Source organism: Lagenorhynchus albirostris, chromosome 16 (genome assembly GCF_949774975.1).
Source record: "Lagenorhynchus albirostris chromosome 16, mLagAlb1.1, whole genome shotgun sequence".
Lineage (NCBI taxonomy): Eukaryota > Metazoa > Chordata > Mammalia > Artiodactyla > Delphinidae > Lagenorhynchus > Lagenorhynchus albirostris.
In genome coordinates, this window is record NC_083110.1 from 74,584,526 (window position 1) to 74,599,873 (window position 15,348).

At 43.4% G+C, this 15,348-nt stretch overlaps 1 protein-coding gene across 1 annotated transcript; it reads right to left on the reverse strand.

Moving 5' to 3' along the window:
- Positions 1-566: 566 nt before the first annotated feature.
- On the reverse strand, positions 567-14,984 carry NSMCE4A (NSE4 homolog A, SMC5-SMC6 complex component). The gene is made up of 11 exons (XM_060126270.1): positions 14,628-14,984; positions 13,857-13,934; positions 10,894-11,024; positions 8,521-8,672; positions 6,219-6,318; positions 5,379-5,469; positions 4,441-4,535; positions 3,237-3,285; positions 2,288-2,382; positions 2,111-2,197; positions 567-731 (listed from the first exon to the last, which is right to left on the reverse strand). Exons 1-10 carry the CDS (start codon positions 14,917-14,919, stop codon positions 2,123-2,125), a joined length of 1,158 nt encoding a protein of 385 aa, XP_059982253.1. The 5' UTR covers positions 14,920-14,984; the 3' UTR covers positions 567-731; positions 2,111-2,122.
- Between the last annotated feature and the right edge of the window lie 364 nt (positions 14,985-15,348).

A 15,348-nucleotide genomic window follows, 5' to 3' on the forward strand; every position in this document is an offset into this window, starting at 1 on the left:
ATGACTGACGGCAGAGATCCCAGGATGCAGAGATCCAGAGCCTCCACAGAAGAGACACCTCTACCTCTGACACCAGAAGGAAAGAGTGAGAAAGGATGGATATAGAAGTGTGGGAATGGGAAAAGGAAGCAACTAGGACGCAGAGAACATCAAGGACAGACTTGAAGGCCCTGCACCCACGGGAGCAGCATCTCTCCACCCTGTCGTTCGGGTTTTCTCTGCGCAGTCAGCAGCCCTCAAGTACAAAGCGAGGACTGCTGGTAAGATGGATCCAAAGCGGTCTGGCGTGGCTTGAAAGAGGACTGAGTCGTTTCTTGTGTGTAAATCACAGGCTGAATCCTATCAAATTGCTGATATTTGACTGTATTTTACTTAAAAAACCCAACAATTTCATACGGTGCCACGTAATATTTGTTGACTTGACTAGCTAACTTTACAGCTAAAAAGATGCACGAAGAACCATAATGATCTTTAGGCCATTAACAACCTAACTAAAACCTCTAATGGGACAGGACTGGAGAAAGGAGAAACTCTTCCCAAGAACAGAAAATAAAGAATAACTACAATTATTTGTGAATATGGCAGTGAACCTCCTTTAATCAAAGACGACCCATTAACTATCAAAAGCTACACTTTACTAAAAACAATCTGTCTTTAAGAATGTTTAATCATACAGTATGTACAATACAATACGCTGCTTTCCTTTTTGGACTTCGCTATCCACTTGAGTCCTAAAAAAAGGGGGAAAATAGCTGGTTAACAGTTTATAAATGATAAAAGTTCATTCAGATGCATACATGAAATCTAACAACCAGCCCCTCCTCAGTGAGGAGGGCCCAAGTAAACACACATTATATATCTTACATGAATTCTCCTCTTTCCTTCAATTATCTTGGAACAAAAGAAGCTCAATTAATTGAAGCACATGTTAAGAGTTTACATGAATTGTCGCAAGATGTTTGGACCCAGATAACGTCTACAGTATAAATCCTTGGCTACTCTTTATGCTGTGATTTTACTCTGTCCATCATGGACAGTATCAGAAAACACTGGTCACCATCATTTTACTTGGATTGTAGCAGAGAATTTAACGTATTGATGGATGCAATGAAAAGATAAATATTTTGTTAAATTTTTAAATGCTCAAATAATCCCCAATATATTGTGGGGATGAGTATCTTAGGGTAGGTAAACAGTTACTGAACTTTTTTCCTCAAAGTCAGTAGCTCTCTTCAATACCTACTAATAAATGTTGTTGTCTTTGAAATTGAATTCCAAAATCTCATTGGAATATAATAAAGAGCATACATAATCAAGCTGAGGGCTTAAGTGAAAGATGCTGTTTCATGTATAGTTTCAGTAGACATTTGACTTCTTTTAAAAAGAAAGCTATTTTTCCTTTAAAAAAAAAAGTTTACATTAAGTACTAAAAAGCTTATTTTAATTCTCCAAATCATAGAAAATTTGAGCTAGAAAAAAAGTCTTAGCAATTATCTAATTCAGAATCCCCCCATTTTATAGATAGATTTATAGAGAAGGAAAACAAAGCCGGGTGAGATTGACCTGCCCAACATTTTAAAGGGGCAGAGCCAACGGAATCCGGTCTTCTGATTCCCATCCACAGCTGTGTGCAGTACAGATCATTACTAAGATTTCCTCCCAGCAATGTTCTCCATAAAGATGAAGAATTACTTCAAAAGCATAACTCAAATTTCAGAAATGCCCATTACCAACATCATTCCAAGGTAATTCCATCTTAATCCTCCTTTTCTACTTTGTACCTGTAAAGTAAGCGAACCTAATGGGACAATGAACAAAACTGATGGGAGGATTCAATATTCCACTTATCTACTTTATCCATTTGTTTGGGCGTAAAAAAAGCCAAACCAAGAACGACCCCTGCTCTGTCTCTTTCAACGGCAAGTCTTAACAACACCAAAGTAATCAATCCAAAGAAGGGAACTTGCAACCTCTAGGTCCTGTTCTGCATTTTTCAGCAGTTACACACAGTTCTAAAAATGGGGCACTAGAGGGAAGCAAAATCCAAATTTCACCAGAATGTGAGAAAAAACTTTAATAAATACGTGCCGCTTCCCATAGGAAATGTTACCTTCAGCTGGTGTCAAGCACTTAGCCTCTGCCGGCTTTGACTTGAAGTAATCATAGGCTCTGAGATCTCAAAGGTCTTCACAATCTCCTGGCAGAGAACAAAGAACATTCGGGCACTGGGTTTACAGCAAAGGAATTCTTGAAGACGAACTGCCCAAGGCAACATGCAGAGCATTACCTCCCAGTCACGGTAACTCAAAGCTATAATTCCCTGATTCCTAATTTGAGTGTTTTGGTCAATTCCTCCACTTTCTTCGTTAATATTAACAGGCTCTGTTTGAAAGACAAAGTTTTCAAAAGTTATCAAGTCAGAAGAGGTAATCTGAACAGAAACCAATGAATAATAGGAATGAAACCTGTATCGAACATATGGGAACATATGTTTATGTATGACTGATTCACTTTGTTATAAAGCAGAAACTAATACACCATTGTGAAGCAATTGTGCCCCAATAAAGATGTTAAAAAAAAAAAAAACCTGTATCGACAAGATACTTAGAATATTACATATTTATTAGGATTTCATGCATTACTGTGCTGTATTATTACAATAGCAAGTAGTCCCGTTTGCTTCCATTCAGAAAAAAATGTGGTAGAATAACACATTCCAATCATTTGAAAAACTCTGCATATCTATGAACCAACCACAGAGCTAAGGCCTAGTGGGTCCAACATGAAATTAAGAACTTTTAAAGGAAGACATAAGTGCAATGAAAGAACTTCATTCTCTACAGGAGACCTTAGAAGGCAAAGAGTAATGGACAGTGTGAATCATTCAACAAAGAATTAAAGATTCGAGCTGCTGGCATTAGGGTTAAAATAGAAAGAAGGAAACTACAAAAATAACTGCAATTACAAGCTTTCTAAATTAAAATTTAAGGGAAATTATATAATTTCTTGTTCATCTTCACAGCAATAGATGTTCAATCAATGACACAGATGAATCCATAGGTTTTAAACTATGATTCAGTTTTCAGCATTTTCAGTTAGTTGAAGAAGACACAGCATTGTAAAGTTTGTTACCTAAAAATAAAAACTAGTTTACATTTAATAAAATACATTTCACAAACTCTAGTAACAAGTACACTTTCTCTAAAACTAATTTTTCTGAACATAGAATCATTTACCTATTATTGGCAGTCGGTCTTGGTCAAGTCTTATTCTTGCAAACCCATCCTAAAACACAAATGTGATTTTAGGAGAAGACTAAAATTTAGATTCAAAACCTATAACCATGGGATGAAAAAATTACTCAATTAGAAAATTCTAAACCTTAGACAATCAAAGTGTACCGTAACAATGAGGAGTTTATATGGACAAGCCTCCTCTAACATCTTTCTCGACACGGGGTATCCCTCAGGTTCTAATCAGCCCTTTTACAACCGCATCCTGAGGAGCTCTTAAATAAAACTGTAACCATCTTCACTCTTTGACTGATTCATATTTTTTGAATATTCCACTTTTTATTTTTATTATTTTTTGTCTGTGCCACTTGGCTTGTGGGATCTTAGTTCCCCCACCAGGGACTGAACCCAGGCCCCTCAGCAGTGAGAGTGTGGAGTCCTAACCACTGGATAGCCAGGGAACTCCTGAATATCCACATTTTATAATGCCTAATTCTACCATTTACCATTGACAAAATATGCCTTTGTTATCACTTCTGGAAAAATACTTTGGTCAACACAAGATTTTTGCGTAAGATGAAAATCGAACTCATCTTACAAGTGCAGGAATGCAACCTGACAGAAGACTAAAGACAGCCTAGAGCAAATTCTCAAAGTACATTTCTGAGTACTTTTTTTTTTTTTCCTAAACCATCTAGTTTGAAATTACTTCAAACTTAAGAGTTACAAGACTACTGTAAAGACCTCCCAGATATCCTTTACCCAGAGTCACCAATTGTTTGACTTTTGCCATATTTACATTATTGCTTTCTCTCTATATATATTAATTTTTATGAGTGATGGACAATCTGTTCCTTTTCCCTAAGACTTCAGTGTATGTTTCTTGAAAACAAGAATATTCTCGTACATAACATGACAACTACCAAGCTTGGGAAATTTAACATTTACATCATACAGTTATCTAATCTATAAGTTCCGTATTCAAATTTTGCCAATTCTTTCTCTAAAAAATTTCTATAATGTAAAAGCAAGCATGTAAGTTTTTAGCTAGTTCCTTCTGCCTATGACTTGTCAATGTTTTGCTACAATGGGTCTAAAACACTTATTGGTTAGTACAAATTCCTTTGCCAGCTCCCATCTATACCTGTTATTATTTACCCTTTTAAAAGCATATAAAAACAATTAGAGAAATAATTTTAAATCTTACCCTTATAATAAAAGAAACATGAAAGATGTTTTCCACTGTTCGGGCAAAAGAATGTGGATCAACCACAAAGTCAAAGAAGGACATCGGAGTATCAGCTACAGACAAAAGAGGAAAAAATGCTTCAGTACAGGAAAAGTTGTTTTTGCTTATCAATTAAGACCAATACTCTCTAGTGTCAGCCAGAGGAAGGAAATGGGCATTCATCCTGTTGTGGGATGGAAATCAATACAACCCTGCTGGAGGGCAATCTTGTGTACCTGTTAAAAATCTGTAAGCTGTCCTACAGAAATATTAGCACATGTGCGCAAAGTTATGTGCCAAGATTTTTCACTCCAGCAGTTTACACAAGAGTAAAATGTTATAAAGAACTTGCCCACTAATAGAGGGTTTGTTAAATATATTTACGATACAGCCACCCAGTGGGAATCACTGAAAAGAATAAGCGGGATCTTATGTATTGATATGGGAAAATGTCCACATGGAGAAGTCATATTGCAGAATAATGTGTATATTATGATTAGCTTTGAAAAAAGCAAAAACCGACAAAAAAAATCCCTACTTAGTTGCATATTTATTATGACATAAACATAAGAAAATCTGAAAATATACACATCACATTTTATGAGTGGCAACCTCTAGGGAGTGAGGACAGGTAGAATAGGTACTTGACTTTTTACTTTTCTCACTTCTATGGCATGTATTATTTTGTAACAGAAAAAATATCCCACCTTCTAAAGATAAAAATGAGAATTTACTACACCAATGTTCTCATGGAATTTCTAGAGAGGAGAAGCCTCATTAAAGACGTACGTCAAGAAAGAATCAAAAGGATTCAAACATTACATATATGCCTTTTGAATAAAAATAACTTCTCACTGAAAGTGACACAGGCCTGATAAATACAAGTTGCTCCCTTTTGAGCTTGGTATCATACTTACGATCTTTTTGAAAATATGTTTGCAACAATCCCAAGATTCTTTCTACTTCTTTTTCTGTTGCTTCTTGATGAGATTCTTCCATTCTTTTTAACTGAAAATATAAAGTCGTTATCAAGCAGACTGACCTATTTGTCTGCCTGTTAACCTTTTCTGCTCTCTTACATGGCCAAACTCCTCTAAATATCTTTTATCTGGGATTGCTAGCAGTTTTTATCCCCATCTTACAACTAATAGTTAAAAAAGATTTTTCTGGTTTTAGTAACATTTTCATATTAATTTTCTAATAGAAGAGTAGCATTACCAAATCAACCATTTTCAGGTTGAACATAAAATAGCAAACTACAAAAGGGACACTTTAGAACAGTTGTTCTCAACCGGGAGTGACTGTGCACCACCCCTCCCCCACCCCACTGATGGGCCATTTGCTAACATTTGGTTGTCATACTTGGGGTGGGGCAGGGGGAGTGAGAGGATGCTATTAACATCTAGTGGGAAGAGGCCAAGGATGCTGCTAAACATCCTGTAATGCACAGGACAGCCTCTCACAACCAAGAATTATCCATCCCAAATGCTGACAGCGCTGAGGTTAAGAAACCCTGGTTTGGGAGAACGAAACCAAACTATAGAAATGAGTTAAAACTAAGACAAGTGGTCAATCCGATAAAATGTTTAAAGGCTTAAACATGTCAAAAATGATTCAAACATTAAATGATTACTTTTAAGTGACAGAACCTGACTCCAGACCCTAAAGCTTAGAAAAGATGGGCAAAGTACATGTACATCGTATTAATGGCTATTTGAAATTAGGTGCGTTAAAAAGCAACATGTGAAGAAACAAACCTCGTCAGGCATTGCCTGCTGCTCTTCTATCATCCGAACTTTTCTGGAACGCTCGGTTCGTGGCTTTGGCACGGGGCACTCTCCTTGTATTGAACCCAACCTAATGAAAAATATGCTCTCATGTCTTTTTTTGGGGGGTTTTTTGTTTTTGTTTTTGTTTTTTGCGGTACACTGGCCTCTCACTGCTGTGGCCTCTCCCGTTGCGGAGCACAGGCTCTGGACGCGCAGGCTCAGCGGCCATGGCTCACGGGCCCAGCCACTCCGCGGCATGTGGGATCTTCTCGGACCGGGGCACGAACCCGTGTCCCCTGCATCGGCAGGCGGACTCTCAACCACCACACCACCAGGGAAGCCCTTTTGTTTGTTTTTAAAACAAACTAATTTCACTAACTGAAAGCAGTTCCCATGGCATAGTCAAATTCGCAACCAGGCATCAGTGATGTATGAGTGACATCAGACCAAGACTCTTGTGTCAGGTTTGTAACACCCTTTCTGCTCCCTCTGTGTGTCTAAAAGAATTCTTAGGAGCTCGCCTCAATCACAGATACCTCCTCAACACGTTCGTATTTTACTCTGAACAGTAAGCCGGTGAATATGCCTGTGGTCCTCCCAGCTAGCCTATTGTCTGTTTCACAAAGCCAACTTCAGAGATCAGGGGAAGGGAACGAACAGCTCCACTGGGGTTAAGATTTAAAAGCCTTTTGGTCTGGGGGTGCCAGGGCAGAGGCCCACAGCCTGGGAATCCAGAACACACCTGTCTTAGGAGATAACAGGTCAGGCAGAGGCCAAGGGATTCCTTTCCCATTTGGATTCCCTCCACCTTCCAAAAAAGCCCTACAGAGGTACCATGCAGAAACCAAGGCCCAGAGAATTTAGACCCATGTGGTCCCTACACTTGCGGAAATCAAAGTATACAGTAGAGATGGACAGATAAATATTCACGCACAAAGATCCATTTCCACATAATATGGTAGATCCTGTGGTGCTGTAGTGGAGTATTACTCAAGTGCTATGAGAGCATTTGGACAGAGAGATCTACCCAGACACGGGAGGGGTCTGGTTGGGAAAACTGATCCTACACTGATACCTCTGTCTAGAGAAGTCACTGGAGGCTTCCAAGCTGGTGCCTGTGGGAGAAGTAAACCTTACCAGATGGGAAAAAAAAGGGGAAAGGACACTGCAGGCCAAGGGAACAAACAGCAAGTGCAAGGCTGCAAAGCCATACATAAATCATTGTGGCTGCAAGTTGAGCTACATCATGAGATAAAGGTTAAGTCACACAACAAAAGGCTATCTTTAGATCCTAGGATTTATGACACAGCCTAGAACTCAGCAACAAAAAAGACTTGGACTTTTCCTATAGTAAGGAAGCTTGACCTTTTTGCTGTAATATACAGCGGTTCTGGGCACTTGAGTTAAGGGAAGTCTTGTTAAAAACAGATGCCGGCCCCACGCCCCAGACGGACCACATCTGCATCTCCAACGCCTTCTAACTGACACTACCAATCTCAGAAGGTTTAGAAGGGTAATCAGAATAGACAGATGCCCTGGAGCTATCCACTTAAGTTAGAAACCACCTGGGTGCTTACCCCAGAGAAGTTATCTACTATGTATTTAAAGGCTGCCTCACAGAAGAACCAGTAAGAGCTGTTCTTAGCTTCTCCATAGGACTGAGCTGGGAAATCAAGACAGAAGCCAATTCCATCTGAGTATAAAGAAAAGCTTTTCAAAATTAGAGTTGTATCCAAAAACTGAACTAGGCAGTTTATGTGATAGTGACTCAAGCAGTCTTCAGACATAAGTCAGAGATCATCTAACAGGAAACTATATATAATAAATGGCACTTTACATATACTGGTAGAATTTTAAGACATCTTTCGTAGGAGGTATCATCCTCCTACCTGATAAGGACTTTAAAGATGATAAAACAAAGCCAGACATTATGCCACAGACCCAAAGTCTGCCACGCCAGAAAGCAGAGGAGCAACTAAGACCCGGCACAGCCAAATAAGTAAGTAAATAAATAAATATAAAAAAGAAAATAAAAGAAAGAAAGCTAAGGAGCCAGCAGGGCGCCCTGGTAAGGAGGTACCAGCCCACGGCCTTTCCTCCTTAAATTAAGCAGGATGAGGGTCCATCCACATCAAGATTTTATGGGCTTTTAAATCAAGGTTTAGAAAGTCTCCAAACAACATCATCATGATCGTCACCTCCACAATACCAAAGAATTTTTGCCCCTACAATAAAAAACAATTTAAGGTTTACAAATGGCTGGTGTGTCGGATTTTTAAAATAATCTTACAGAAAGTGGAATGTATGGGTTTTATTAAAGGTGTTTTCTGCTGTTCTGCCTGATATTTTCCAGGAGTCATAGACTATGAATTCAAAATCAGAACTATCTTCATCACGGATGAGTTCTTCAGCTTCTAGCGGATTTACACCCATATGTGTCAGCTACAAAAACGAAGGGAAACAAAAACCCCAGTTAAGCCACAAGCAATCATTCACCGTACCCAGTCGTCTCTATCACTAAACAACAGGCCAGAGGCAAAGTCTGTTTTTGCTGTCCTAACACGTTGGCTAAATTCCTTATTATAAATTCCTATTTTCAAAGGTACCTTCTTTGTGGCAGAAAATATTCCTCAATGCACTCAGAACCTTTTGGTAAGAAAGCGAGACGATCCAGACCCATGGTTCTCACCAGAGTGATTCTGTACCCCCCGTGCCCCCGCAGGGGTCTTTTGGCTTCATGTCTGGAGACATTTTTGGCTGTCACAACTGGGTTGGGGGGAGGCGGAGAGCGCAGCGTTACTGGCAGCTGGTGGGCAGAAGCCAGGATGCTCTCAGTATCCTACAACAGGCCCCCACAACAAAGACTCAGCCAGCCCAAAATGTCCTTCGTGCCCAGCCTGAGAAACCTTGCTCTAGCCCCCTGCAGGCTGAGGGGCGGACGGACCAGAACTAAGCCCACCGGGAATTTCCGAACACCCGTAGTTCACTTTTAAAGTATTAGCAAAGCTGAATTAGCATAAAAATATGACATGACATCCCCAAGCAAAAGTTCTGAGACAGAACAGGGAAGTTTAGTTGGCTTTGGATTTTCGTTTTTCAGCCAACCTCCTGGAGACCTCTATTCAGCTCGTATCTCAGCATTTCCAGAGAGCAGGGGCCTAGCGTCAGGGAGAGAATCGTTCATCTTAAAACCGCCTTCCTGGGAAGAGTTGGCGGAAGTCTAATAATTCTGCTACCTGAAGCTATCTTACAGAAAGTGTATTGCATTAAATTTGCTTTTATGAAAGTACACTTTCATTACACTATAAAATTATGAAATGCCTAGAGGTTATCAAATTAAAATGGTAGCATCATATATAAACAGTAATCAAAAACCCTCAGAGAGCTTCACCCGTTAAAGGCAGTTAAACTTTGAAGAAAAGAGACTGCCAGAACCCGATCAGAGAGGCGTGGTCAGCTCCACCCCATCCTCCCGCCGCCCTGTCCCACCGCCGCACGCTTGGAGGAACACGTTTCAGTTTTTGTCTGGTCAAATCTACCAATCTTTTCTTTATAGTCTTTTTATTTAGTGTCATACTCGAAAAGATCTTCCCTTCCCAGAGACTAGACAGCTATTAATTTCAGGTTTTATATGGACTGCTTTAAGACTTCTGGAATTTATTTTGATATGTTATTTAAAGTACAAAGCTCACCCTGATAAATAAAAGTAATTTTTAAAAAGATTACCCAATACATAGTTAACTTTATTTATTGAGCTATACATTAGTGTGCATTTTCCAAAATGCATGATACGTCAAAATTTAAAAGTTGTTAAAAAAGAAAATTTTAAGGTTTAAAATTTAAGTAAATTTAAATTTTTAAAAAATCTAAGGTTTTAGAAACAACGAAAACCTCGTCTGCCTCATACCTTTACAAAATACTTTATCTGGTCAGGTCTCATGGTACTAAATCATTTTAATAACCTTTTAACAAACATTTGGTCAGAAAATCAATGTCCTAGCAGAAATGCTAGGATACAGGTTGGCTCAAAGTAGAACCAAGGGAAAAAAGACAACAGAGTAACGTACAAAGTTAGTCTCCTTGTGCTTTTTTTTTGGTAAATCCATCAAGGAAAAGTTTCCAAATTTCAGGTAACAGCCATTCAAACGTATTAAGAGGCAAAGACAGGTGAACAAAACAACAACAACAAAAAAAACCAAAAGCAGAACCCCAATCATATTCGGATGGTTCTGAAATATTCTCAAAGACAAATCAAAACATGGCCCCTCCACCAGACCTGTCATCTCCAGCTGAACTCTGCCACCTGCAGTGTGGGCTTTTGCCCAGCCTGGGACAAACGTCCTAGGTCACTGAGAATAAGCTGGAACACTTATGAACTGACAGCTGAGTGAGGAAAAACATGGCCATTTGAAATAAACATAGCGCCCAGAGTCTTAGAAGGCTAGGAGATTTTCAAACTGCTCTAAGCTGCCAACCTAGATTCCACCACAGAGCTCGACTGTCATCTGTTTAATTTGGTAAGATCTCTTTGGAGGAATCTGAGGCCCAAAAAAGGAAAAATGAAGTGAAAACCATTTGCATATGGATATAAGCAAAGTAGATAATTATACAATATGTGACAGATGAAGCATTTTTTATTAAGATTCTGTAGCTTTGAACTTACTAGGGTTTCGACATATCTTAACATATCAAACGAGTTCAGATCAGAACGCAGCTGCTTTGCCTTCTCTTTGCCCAAATCTGAAGCCAAAACAAGAAAGTGGGCGTCTAGGACTGCTTCTCTTGCTCGGGACACTATTCAAAAAAGAAGGAAAACACACACATTACAACATACACATTATCCACAGGTATTTTCCCAAAACTTCCAACTACACTTACTCCGCATTTCCCACGGGACCAAAAAAATCTCAAACGTCATCCATCTCCGTCTAAAAACTGGTTCCCCTGCCCAGCTCACCAAAATCTGAAATCAAAGCTAACCAGTCTTCCTAAAAGCCAGCTCCCTCTGCACTTTTCCTACTCCCGGGAACTGAACCGCAATCTCGTAACAACCCCAGCTTAACAAAACCTCCATCATCTCCAACACCGGCTTTTCCCTTGGACTCTAGCAACCCATCCCAGCCACTGTTAACACCGCGCTGATGATGTAAGTCAAACTAAATGCCTGCTATGTGTAAGGCACCGTGCTGGGCGTGGTGGTTTGCGAACCAGCAACAGGTAAGTGGTCAAGGAGCCTCAGGTGAAATTAGGTGCGGGCCGGCAGCGGCAGCGGAAGATGCAGCCTCTACCTGGCAGCACGAGCACCACCAAATGAACAGTCTACAGGCAGCAGGGCCGTGACCGCTGAGGATGGACGATCCCAAGACGTTTGACAGAGGGCATGGGATTTAAGATAAGCTATAGGCAGAAAAAGATTTAAATAGGACAGAAGAAGGGAATGGGGCAGGGAAACCGAGGAGGAAGTTTGGGGAGGTGAGGGAAGGGTCCACTGGGGGAAACAGCAGGGCTGAGAGGAATGGGTTTAATCAGACTCCGAAGGGAACAGGCAGAGTGTAAAAAGCGCTCCAGGAACACCGGCAAAGGCAAATGGAAAAGACACCCAAGAAGAGACAAATACACAAATACCTTTGCTTGGCTCACTCCCCAAGGCCATTTCATTTGAATTACTATTTCCCGAACATTCCTCAGGCTGGTGAACTTACTGACTCCAGGCTTTGTATTTATACATCATTTTCTTTTTTTTTAACATTATCACAAATTTTTAAAATATTTATTTATTTATTGGCTGCATTGGGTCTTTGCTGCTGAGCGCGGGCTTTCTCTAGTTGTGGCGACCAGGGGCTACTCTTCGTTGTGGTGTGCGGGCTTCTCATTGCGGTGGCTTCTCTTGTTGCAGAGCGCGGGCTCTAGGTGCGCAGGCTTCAGTAGTTGTGGAACAGGGGCTCAGTAGTTGTGGCTCACGGGCTTTAGAACGCAGGCTCAGTAGTTGTGGCGCAGAGGCTTAGTTGCTCCGCAGCATGTGGGACCTTCCCGGACCAGGGCTCGAACCCATGTCGCCTGCATTGGCAGGCGGATTCTTAACCACTGCGCCACCAGCGAAGTCCCCTTCCTCAGTTTTAATTTAGGAGAATTACTGCGAAAGTGACAATGAGTGAGAGAACGAGGCAGAGGCAGAAGCTAGAGGGGCGGGTTCCTGGGCTGCTCTAGACCCCCCAGCACATCACTGTCACAGCGCACACTGAGGAAAGTGCAGATCTCTCACGGATGGATCCAAGCCTCTAAAGAGTTAAAACTGAGAACATCAGATCCACGTCTACGGGGGATGCAGAGTTCTGTGCTGGCTGACCACCTCCCAAGTCAGTTGTAAATAATTTTGCCTTAAAGAGGTGACCCAGCCAGCACAGTGGAAATGGCTGAGGGGGAAACGATCTGTTGATCGACAACTCTTAAGCTGGGTGAATAATAATAATAAGGGGGTGAAGGGGTCAAGAGTAACCTTGAGGAGCCAGCCTCGGGGGGTCTAGGCTTGGGAGAGAAGAAAAGCCTAGAGGGTGGAGGAGGGATTTCACAGGGTGAAAAGGAAAGGCTGGCTTCCGGAAGGTTTGCGGAAATTAGGTGAACTGGTAGACCAAGATGGGGGATGGTAAGTAGACCAAGATGGGAGCTGGTAAGGAGGCGGCAGTCACAGCAAGAGAGACACAGATTTGAAGGCGTACAGATAGAAAATGTGCACGTGGGTGACATTTAAACATCAGCCACACTAGCGAATGACCAGAAATAAACATTCTGGTCTTCAAAGAACATGAGGAATCGTGGTGTCCGGGCAGCGGCCGGCTCTGCTGGCTTCTTCACCCGCGTCTGCCTGCACCCTCCCTTTCCGCTCCCAATGGACTTAGGAGGGAAAAGTCGTCTGGGGACTCATCCTAGGGCTCTGTGACCCAGTGCCCACATCAGGGGCCTCTCTGACCTGTCCTCTGTCTTCAGACAGACAGACTGCTCTTACCACTAACACTGCTGCTGCTTTTCATTCAAACCAAGATTATTTTTTAGCGCCTCCTCCTTCTGCAACACAGGTCTAGAGTTCAGTGCTGAGATTTCTCTCTCTCTTTCTCACACCCCTCCCCCCATTAGAGACCAACAGGGCTACCTTTGGACATGGCTACCCCTACTGGGTTACAGGTGGACCAAGAGGAAGGAGCTGAGGGAGGGGAGGTTGGGAGGACAGGGAAAGAAACAGGACGTCAAGGTCCAGCTCAGTCCTTTCTTTTTAATTCATCCATTCAACCAATGCATTCTGGGGATACAGCAGTTAATACAGTAGAAAGATAATACACAGAAAGTTCTCAAATTTGAACAAGGAACAGAACCACCTGGGGGGCTTTGTCAGACACAGCCCCCCACCTCCCCAAATTTCACGTAAAGCCCTTACTATATGCTTAGGGAATGGTAAGTGCACAATAAAAGTAGAAGTAGTGCTACAGTGAAAACGGTTCCAAAACTAGTTAAGCACTATTATAAATGTGGGAGTTGTCTGATGTCGATAATTAGCTTCTTATGTAAAACTAATGAAAATTATCCTAAAACATATGATAACACAAAGCTTCCATACATAAAATAATGCATTACCTCCATTAAACAGGGTGTTGGCCTCTTCAAGGACCTCTGTTAACTTGTCGCTGGCATTCAATATATCCTCCCGGTTTTCTATTTAAAAAAATACAAGCTTTGGGAAGCGTGCTCATCATTCGCTAACAAATGGCTGACAAAGTGACCAGCTGCAGCAACACAGCCAAGCCCCGCCCCCTGCTCCCCGGGGGAATTACTTCCAACAGCTTTATCTCTTTAACCAAGACGGCCAGGCGAGAGAAAGAGGACTGTACCCCTTTAGCAGAATGAACTTTAAAAGGGGACCCACTTGGCTCCCCCTAAACTTCACCCAAAGGCTCCACTCCTTCTGCAGCCTCTGAGGAGCGCTGCTAACAGTGGTTCTCAAACTCTGCAAGCCACAGGATCCCCTGGGCCACCTAGAGTTTCAGACTGGATAGGTCTGGAGTGCGGTCCGGGAATTTGAATTTCTGACAGTTCACGGGCGACGCTGCCGCGGGCGGGCGAGCGCTCGCTGGGAACCGCTGGATGCAAGAGAAGGAGCCCAGGCTCCGCGTGCCGTCTCTCCCCCTTCCCGACCATCTGGGCTCGCACGAGCGCCCGCCCGCGCCTGGCCTCCGGCGGTGCCGTCCTGCTCCTCGGGGACCTGCGCGCCCCGGCCAAGGTCGTGCAGCGCTATCCGCACGACGGATATGCGAGCGCCTTGCAAGCCAATCGAGGCGCGGCCAGGCGACGCAGGGCTGGCCCCGGCCGCCGCCCGCGCCGCCCCGCGCCCGCGCCGCCCCGCCTTACGTTGGACCGAGTTGATGAGCGCCCGGTACTGATGGCGGATCTGGCGGCACAGGCCATGGTCGGTCTCCGCCTCCAAGCTCGCCGGGTCCATCATCTCGTCCCCGGAATCCGACGGCTCCGTCTCCTCCAAGCTCGGGCGCTCCGGGGCCTCCCTGCGCTCGGGCGCGGCGCCGCGGCGGGACACGGGCGACAGCGGGGAGCGCGATCGGGAGCGGGAGCAGGTGCGATCCCGGTGCGGGTCGCGGCCCCGGCCCCGGCCCTCGGACCGGCGGCCGCTGCCGTCCCCAGACATCGCGCCAAGCCGCCCTGCAACTTCGCAACGGCGGAAGTTCGCGCCAGAAACTGAAACCCCTGCTCTGCGCGAGCGCTTGCTCCCTGCGGAACGCGGCTCCCGGGCCGGCGCGAGAGCACAGCGACGCCTGTGGCTGGAGGCCGACGGCGGGGACGAGATCGGGGGCGCAGTGGTTAGAGCGCCGCCGGGCCGGCACCGGGCGCAACGCAGGCCCCTGACCTTTGGCGCCCCTGATGTCTGATACACTGAGATCCCACTTACTCCACACTGGAAGGTGCTTAGGATCTTGGTTGTCTGGTCCCGCGTGCCGGCCCCAACGGACTGGGAAAGGGTCTCTTTGGCTCTCCGGGACACAGCCACAGCCTTGAAACAAATACTTAGCATTCTTCCAGGTGAAAATTCATTCCAAGCGCCAGACAGAAATACCTG

Bases quoted from the DNA above. Each gene is read 5' to 3' on its own strand.
- NSMCE4A (XM_060126270.1), bottom strand. From the start codon at position 14,919: ATGTCTGGGGACGGCAGCGGCCGCCGGTCCGAGGGCCGGGGCCGGGGC. The intron at 6,319-8,520 runs GTAAGATTATTT...ATTTTTCATTAG, and splicing joins ACCCATACATTCCACTTTCT to GTTGGGTTCAATACAAGGAG. The intron at 2,383-3,236 runs GTAAATGATTCT...TCTTTCAAACAG, and splicing joins AGACCGACTGCCAATAATAG to AGCCTGTTAATATTAACGAA.